The sequence below is a fragment of the Aspergillus bombycis genome (genome assembly GCF_001792695.1).
Source record: "Aspergillus bombycis strain NRRL26010 chromosome Unknown contig00065, whole genome shotgun sequence".
NCBI classification, from domain to species: Eukaryota; Fungi; Ascomycota; class Eurotiomycetes; order Eurotiales; family Aspergillaceae; genus Aspergillus; species Aspergillus bombycis.
The window spans coordinates 188,603-196,754 of NW_019170067.1; the positions used below are offsets into that span (position 1 = coordinate 188,603).

General features: G+C 46.4%; 4 protein-coding genes across 4 annotated transcripts; 1 reads left to right on the top strand and 3 right to left on the bottom strand.

Annotated features, from left to right (window-relative positions):
• Nucleotides 1-223: 223 nt before the first annotated feature.
• Nucleotides 224-2,198, bottom strand: ABOM_006915 (SKI complex subunit WD repeat protein SKI8; the record flags this gene model as incomplete). The annotated part of the gene is made up of 5 exons (XM_022534044.1): nt 224-280; nt 333-406; nt 475-568; nt 625-794; nt 1,832-2,198. 5 exons carry the CDS (start codon nt 2,196-2,198, stop codon nt 224-226), a joined length of 762 nt encoding a protein of 253 aa, XP_022387500.1.
• Nucleotides 2,199-2,574: 376 nt separating this feature from the next.
• Nucleotides 2,575-3,918, top strand: aspD (septin aspD; the record flags this gene model as incomplete). The annotated part of the gene is made up of 6 exons (XM_022534045.1): nt 2,575-2,740; nt 2,803-2,931; nt 2,988-3,069; nt 3,121-3,258; nt 3,315-3,528; nt 3,580-3,918. Coding segments are annotated over 6 exons (1,068 nt in total), but the record flags the coding sequence as incomplete, so codon positions are not given.
• Nucleotides 3,919-4,403: 485 nt separating this feature from the next.
• Nucleotides 4,404-5,326, bottom strand: ABOM_006917 (guanylate kinase; the record flags this gene model as incomplete). Its single annotated transcript, XM_022534046.1, has 5 exons — nt 4,404-4,554; nt 4,624-4,745; nt 4,847-5,049; nt 5,133-5,243; nt 5,311-5,326. The coding sequence occupies 5 exons, from the start codon at nt 5,324-5,326 to the stop codon at nt 4,404-4,406; spliced, it is 603 nt and encodes a 200-aa protein (XP_022387498.1).
• A 395-nt stretch (nt 5,327-5,721) lies between these two features.
• ABOM_006918 (putative Golgi matrix protein) lies at nt 5,722-7,705 on the bottom strand (the record flags this gene model as incomplete). The annotated part of the gene is made up of 7 exons (XM_022534047.1): nt 5,722-5,945; nt 6,005-6,111; nt 6,312-6,459; nt 6,515-6,950; nt 7,006-7,431; nt 7,487-7,623; nt 7,696-7,705. 7 exons carry the CDS (start codon nt 7,703-7,705, stop codon nt 5,722-5,724), a joined length of 1,488 nt encoding a protein of 495 aa, XP_022387505.1.
• Between the last annotated feature and the right edge of the window lie 447 nt (nt 7,706-8,152).

Here is an 8,152-nt window from a genome sequence, read left to right on the forward strand (position 1 = left end):
TAGAAAGATATGCTACGGCTTGCCCCGGCCGTGGCAAACCCTTCTGACTTCCCAATCTTCGGTAACCATTTGACGTTCCAAACGGCTCTCTCTGTTTCGGAATGCGTTGCAACGCATGTCCTGGTATCGATCGACCAGACTTTCACTTTTCCATCGAATGATCTTCTTTGTCATTAGCGCAATTTGTTAAGCAGTTCAGGTGTTAAAGGAAGGGTTTACCCGCTTAAGAGATATTCTCCCGTGTGGCTCCAAGAAAGCGATAAAACCCATGCTGAATGTCCTGAGAGGTTAGCTACCTGCTCGCCAGATGAAGTGTCATATAATATGATCACGTTAGAGTCTCCAGCAGCAGCGAGGAACTTCCCCCCTGGAGAGAATGCAACAGCTCGCACGGGCTTCACTAGGCCTGGAAGATATTAGATATGCCCGTCAATGATATGTAAGGGATTATAGGGATGCATGTGAGGCATATACCTGATAAGCTGAACGGCATACGGCCTGTTTCCGTGCTGAAGATATAAACGCTGCCATTCTCATGCCCGCTAGCTATGAGGCGGCCGTCTACCGACTATATGAGACTGTCAGTGCGACCTAAAGAGATGGAAAACTGAGTAGACAGGTTACCAAGTCTATGCAGGTACCAAAGCTACCCTTGGTCTCATAATCACGTATTTGTTCACCATTGGCATCCAAATCCCACACTCGAATGTGCCCATCTTGGCTTACACCGGCAAGATACTGGCCATCGTCTGACAAGGCAATTGCCCATATATCGGTGGATCCTGCATTACCAGCTGTCCAGATGTTAGTGTAAGGAGTCACATGAGGATTAAAGCACAATCGATTACCTGAGGTTGTCTTATTTTCGGACCAGGTCCCATCATGACAGGACCAAACCCTAATCTCACCACCAAAACCAACACTCACTGATCTCGACCCGTTGCCATCGGTTACTATATGATGACACCCAAGTTTATGGGCCTCATCGATTGATTGTACTAATGGGAAATCAGGGTGAGCGGTCGAGTGAACCTTGAGAGCAGAGACACCAGAAGCCGATAAAATTTGCTTGTTGGTTACAGCCAATGAGAAGATATCAGTAGAGTGTGCTGTACACTATCAGCACAATGTTAATCAGGTAGAGAATAGGAGAAAAGTGGGGTTGGGGGAAGCGCAAGAAAATGGCGGATCCCTATACATACCATTATCTGCGGAACCGCAGGATAGATACTGTTTCGACTATTATTGAGTAGCATGTCAGAATGAGCTCAGTATTATCATTCATTTCTTAGGCTTACCATCGTAAAACGTCTTGAACCATGTATGGTGACAATCTAGTTCGCAGGCACCAACGCTCCGCGGGGATGAACAGAGTCGAAGTCCACCGTAATTCGGGACAATAAATAGTGGGACAAATTCACCGTCGGGTGAGATCATCAAGGCCCGCCTTCATATGAGCCAACTATGGCATTCCCAAACCTTTGTATACTACGTAGGTTGCAGGCATTGGGAATAATTAATAGGGAGTACATGATAGGGCCATTCGATTGAAAAGGTTTTGGCAAATAATAATTTAAACAAATACGTAAATTTCCCTCTCAGAACCAGACGCCCAATGCCATGCAGCATACATATATCCGACACTTTATGTATAAAGTAAAAGTACAACCCTTAAGAGCACACTTAACACGATCGCTTCCCTCGCCTTTACTGACATCGTTCAAGTTTCATTTTAAGCAGTTTGGGTTTGCTTCCATTGCTTTTTAATGTCTGTCAAGTCATTAGTAGTCAAATTCGAGCTTGATCAACACGACGGTGTGAAGTCACATACTCTCAACACAGTGTGGGCACAAAACATGAGCACGCTTTATTTGACCACACCCAGGGCAGGTGTTGAGGCTTTTGACATCCTTTAAAGCCTTGCCAGCCATCTGTCTATGACGTTTCTTCATGTGGGATGTTTTCTTTTTCGGTACGGCTCGGAGTACAGAGTCCCAAATATCAGACAGGAATCCGGGTATATTCAATGACAATGCGGCGGGTTTCAAAAGGGTGGCAGGGATATTAGGAGTCGTTTGCGTGGAAGTCTGCCAAATGTGAGACCATCGTCCTCCGACGGAAGACATAGCTTGGGAGGCCATGAAGATACGCGGCATAATCTGCGAGGAAAAGGTGAATGGAAGCGATTGTAGTGCCATAGTGTCCAAGTTTGGTGGTAGACCTGCTGTAACGATGGTAATCCAAGGGAATTAGGCGTATCTGATATCAAAAAAATTATGGCTCTGGAAAGTGAAGCTTCCCGCCGACATTGCGGGTTTGCTGACTTGGGTCCGGAGAGTGCCCTAATCCCGAAGTAGACTAGTGACCCCCTGAGAGCGCAACAACAATTAAAGGGGCCCATAACGGTGATGGTCTGCATCTCCCCATCTCTAGTCAAATTAGCAACTTGGGGGTGGAAAGCTCATCTTTCAAGCACTAGACTTTCTTGGTAGTCTACTCGCGTTTGATATTTCAGTCGTCACATTCACTTGAGCCCCATTGATCCCGTCGGCTGCTCGCTGAAGATAAACCCAGGTCAACCCTCCTCGTTCTCTCTCCACCATGGCTACCACCACTACCTCGACTTCGACCACCCCGGCTACCGTTTTCCCTCGCAGCCATGTCGGCTTCGACAGTATCACCTCTCAGATTGAAAGGAAACTCCTCAAACGCGGTTTCCAGTTTAATGTGATGTGTGTTGGTAGGGGCTCCCTGATCTACCTCTATAGATAATCATTGACCGTCAAACTGACTGTTGAAAAGGCCAGACGGGTCTTGGAAAATCTACCCTGATTAACACTATTTTTGCTTCGCACTTGATTGACTCGAAGGGTCGTCTGACTCCTAATGAACCTGTGCGCTCGACCACGGAAATTCAGACCGTCTCCCACAGTAAGTCAACGTCGCCCATTCATGCAGAAGGTACCCCGTTAATATTCAGCAACTAGTCATTGAGGAAAACGGCGTACGTCTCAGACTAAACATTGTTGATACCCCTGGATACGGTGATCAAGTAAACAATGATAGATGGTATATGGCGCTCCTCACATGTTTGCATTGGCCAAGCTAATCCCTTACCAGTTGGGACCCTATTGTGAAATACATCAAGGACCAACACTCCGCATACCTCCGAAAGGAGCTTACCGCTCAGCGTGACCGTTATATTCAAGATACCCGTATTCACTGCTGCTTGTTCTTCATCCAACCATCCGGCCATGCGTAAGATTTGAAGCCTCTGGAATTGGCGAAATATGACCGAGCTGACTATACTCTAGCCTCAAGCCCATTGATATCGTCGTTTTAAAGAAGTTATCTGATGTTGTCAATGTTGTTCCTGTAATTGCCAAAGCCGATTCACTTACTCTCGAGGAACGTCAGGCGTTCAAGGAAAGAATCAAGGAGGAGTTTGCTTTTCACAACCTGAAGATGTACCCGTATGATAACGAGGAGCTTGATGACGAGGAGCGCGCGGTCAATGCCCAAATTAAGGTCTGCACCTCTCCGATACATGGACTTAACCAGCCTCTAATGCATAAACAGGACATTATTCCATTTGCTGTGGTCGGCAGTGAGAGAACAATAGTTGTCAATGGCCAACAGGTTCGCGGCCGACAGAACCGCTGGGGTGTGATCAATGTGGAGGATGAGAACCACTGTGAATTTGTATACCTGAGAAACTTCCTTACTCGCACTCATCTGCAGGACCTTATTGAGACAACAAGCCAGATCCACTACGAGACCTTCCGTGCTAAGCAACTTCTTGCTCTGAAGGAGAGCAGTGCAGCGGGAGGTCACAGTGGCGGCAGCCGGCCCATCAGTCCCTCGGCTGACAGGGAGCTCAGCCGTAACTCTCAACGGATGACCATGAATGGCTATTAACAGCGCACAAGAGCGTTAAGGATAGGTCTCAGTGCTCCAAAGAGCAGGCCGTCCATGCCAGCTGTTTCCATACATAGGTGCACACGCAGACAACTTAGGAGCAGTGTCGAGCGTCCCTTCACTTTTTTCTTCTTACTTCATACATAACTCATCGTTCATACCAGCATGTTCTTACAGATATCCTTTTAACTTCTGATTACTCTTGGCTTACTTTGTTGCCTATTTTGCTATCTCCCAGCACGGGAAGCGGGTGCTTTTATTCCGTTTTCTACCATTGAAATTGTTATTGCAGACCAGAAAGCGGTTAGCAAAGATAGCGCTAGCATCCATTTTAATTATCTCATGTACTTAACTTCCTCAATCAACACTCCACGAGGGAAATACAGTTGATATAACCCAAAGGTGCTGCTGGATAATTCATTAACAATAGAATCAATCATGACACACCTTGTACAAAAATAAATCATATCCCGAAAGCTGGTTGATCATTGCTGGGCGCCGAATTTACCATCGTCGACAATCCAGTTCCTCAACTCAGTATAGGCCTCTTTCAAATCATCATTGACAACTAGCTTGTCATGTGCGCCGGGCTCCTTGGCATACTCGAGCTCATTCTTGGCCTGTGCTAAGCGTTTCCTGCCGAAGCTGCGGTCAATACCTTCTCACATATAACAGAAGAGATGCGATCTTTCCGATGCAACTCACTTCAAGCTCTCTTCGGACTCAGTACCTCTACCTCGCAACCTCTGTTCTAGTACTTCAACCGATGGCGGGGCAAGAAACATAAAACGAGCGTTTAAGTCGGTACGCTTCACTTGCTTCACGCCCTGTTCAATTAAAGTCATCAGTACGACTGTCTCGGCCTAATGTTCATCCTCCGTGAAGCTCATGTGTTTTGACGCCATTGGCAATATGTGGATTCAATTACCTCCATCTCAATATCGAGGATACATATCCTACCCTTCTCTGCAATATCTTTCACGGCCTGGACACTGGTACCATAGTAGTTTCCTCCAAACTGCGCATGCTCAATGAATCCATTTTTGCTCACAAGGTCCAGGAAATCCGCTGCTGTTGTGAAATAATATTCGCGCCCATGCTGCTCGCCCGGTCGTGGAGCTCTGGTGGTGTCTGCACTCGGTAAGCAAATGGTTAGCTTACAAAAAGCGAGACACAGAATTGTTGTTGAAAAACTAGAATGGTTGAGGACGGACGCGAAACAGAAAACCCAAAGGTGTTTGGATAATCAGCAAACAGTTTTTTTAGTAGAGTTGATTTTCCAGCACCAGAGGGGCCCGATACCACTACTGGGCGAAACTTTTGCACTATATACAAGTCAGTATCCCGGTAAGTCCACGCGCGTTGAGGGGTATGCGCTAACGGGATTCGCACCAGCACTGGTTGACATTGTCAAAGCTGAGTGGCGAAGGAACAACTGGAGGCGTCCGCTATGAGAATGCAAGGTTGAGCGAGACTTTAAGAAGCCTTGCATGGACAGGAAGCACACAGAGAAGAGCTGGAAACGAAGCCTAGGGGACCTTCCAGAACTTCCGCTTTTTGACTCTGAAGATAAATTATGTAAAGGCGGTGACCACAGAACTACGGCAAACACCACAAACAGGAACCGACTGATTTCATTCAGTTGCATGCAAATTCGGTCATAAATAAATAATTAGAAATACACGTTTTGATAAGTCCTGCTTATCATATAGCTCGCGGAGGACTATACTAACAAATTCTTGACACAATATATATGAGCAGCGACGGATGTGTATCCACTGTCTTCTAGATACCCCACAGCATTCAGGGTTTTGGTTGTGTATATTCTTGCGCAGTCTGAGACTCCTGCTCGAGAAAGTTGGACCAAAGTTCCGCCAGCGACTCCTTGTTTGAGTTCCCATTGTCTAAGAATTCAGTAGCCAGCGTTGGAGTGCTGGGGGTACGATGAATAGGTGTACTTGGGACTCTAAGCTTGTTAGAGGTACCTGAAGTTCCCGGACGTGCTAGACCAGCCTGTTCACGCTGTTCTGATGCCGATTGTCAACTCTCGTCTCTGAGGGAGGAAATCGAAAATAACATCACGTACCATCTGTCCAGCCTAAAAGAGCCGCAATAAGTTGCAATATCTGAAATTTCTTCGGGTCTGACCGATCAAGAGTAAGGAAATGCAGAAAGTGGTTCGTAACAATATGCCTAACGGGAATCGTCAGCAGGTGTCAAAAAGGCTATTGAGGAGCTTCTCTGGTATGGTCTCGACGTGCCTGTCAACGTTATCCTCAGGCTTCCCTTTCTTGAGAAATCTCAAGGCCTTGGTCAAGTGATCATTCAGCGTCACTGCCTCATGTCTGAGTTTGCCAATGAGGAGATTCTTTTCCTTTACTTCTTTCTCAAACGGCCTCACTCGCTCCAGTTCTTTCTGTGCACTTCGGAGAGCTTTATCAGCGTCCAACGCCTTTTTCTCCGCACAGTGAAGGGCCTGTTTTAGCTCTTCAAGTTGAGCGTCTGAGTTCTCCACGAGCTCACGAAGCTCTTTTCTGCGAGCTAAGACAGGTTAAAGCTTTCATCTATGACAATTCATATGCAAGGATTTGCTTACCTGTCTGGATTTCCTGTAAGGCTCGCTGTAACCCATCCACGGCGGCTAATTGAGAATCGCGTTCATCGGATGTTCTTTCATAGGCATCTTTGAGGCTAGCAAGCTGCTCCTCAAGGTCTACGACTTTCTCGCCTAAAGTTTCCCTGATAGACCGCTCTTCCATAGCTAGAACTTCCCAGTTGTGCATAGCCTCCTTAGCTTGTTCGAATTCGGATTGAAGATATGATTGTTGCTCGAGAAGTTCTTCCTTCTCCTTCAGCCAGTTCTGCTGTGACAAGTTCATCCGGTCTCGTAATGTTGAGATCTCCTTCGACTTGTGTTCATTTGCTTCCGAGAGCTCCGTCAGTTCAGAGCACTTCAGCTGGAAATTCTCTTTCAGCGCTGAGTTCTGTTCCTCCAGCTCCCCAATTTTTAACCTAGCTTGAGCAAGTTCCTCCTATCGAAATGTTAGCTACGGATTAACAGTTCTGGGTGAATGTGGATGGGCGCACAGCGTCTTCCTTGAGTCGTTCACCTAGCTGCGACTTGATTGTATTGACACGCTCCAGTAGCTTCTGGAACTGTGATTCTGCGTGTTCCTTTTTGCCCTCGGCATCGTTTAGTTTGTGCTGTAGAGCTTCCATGTCCGCTCGATGCTTGGACTGTATTTCTTCTAAAGACCTCCGCATGTCCGTCACCTCAGCACGTAGTGAGTCCCGATCCCGTACAAGAGCGTCGAACCGTTCTTTCGATTGGAGTGCATCGGGTGGTGTTTTGGTCACCCTGCGAAAGTCTTCCTTTTCGCCATATCGGGACACTGCTTGTAGCTGGTCGCTATAGTCATTTTTTAAATCATCATGGGAAGCGCTCCTATCTTCACTCATGGGAGCCTTCTGCTTCTCCGTAACCGTCTCCTCGGTCGAATTGGGCACGACGACCTGGTCTCCTTGTTAGCAATAGAAAAACACATTAAGTAGGTGCAAGACCACCCACACTTGAATTTAACAAGTCAGGGGAACCCTCCCCCCATAATTTTGCAGACACGTCCTGCTGCTCTTCAATGTTCTTATCATTGCCTTCCCCGTTCTTTACGGAGCCCTTGTTCTTCCTCTTGTTTCTCGGGTTGCTGTCTGGTCAAGAGTGATTTGTGAGAACGGCACTCGGGGGAGTGTGTGGGAGCGGTCCGTTAATCAAATGCGTACCTTCGGGCATTTTTCTTTTGAATTTTTCGGGATAAGTTTCGTATGTTTAAGTCGACGATGGCAGCCACTCGGGCGTGGTTACAAGATCAAGACCATAGCTGTCAACATCCTTTAGCGCGGCCGCAGTTATTCGCTAACTCCCGAACCTCTCGCTTAGGTATGTACATACAACGTAACTACCTCAAATATACTGAGCTGCGAAATCACCACAGACTTAGCGGAAGCAAGAGAATGCTTCTCCCAATACATGTGTTACTATTGTGGTATTGTTTCGAGTTTGTGTTATTAGGTTCAATTAATGTCCAATCTTTTCCCCATTAGCTAACGTAACCGGTAAGCAACCCGGTAGACCCTGTATTCTATATAAAATAGTATATTTTTAAATACCAATATCTTAACAAGTTTTTATTCTATCTGTTTTATAATTTAATACTATATAGATATTTTTTTATATATA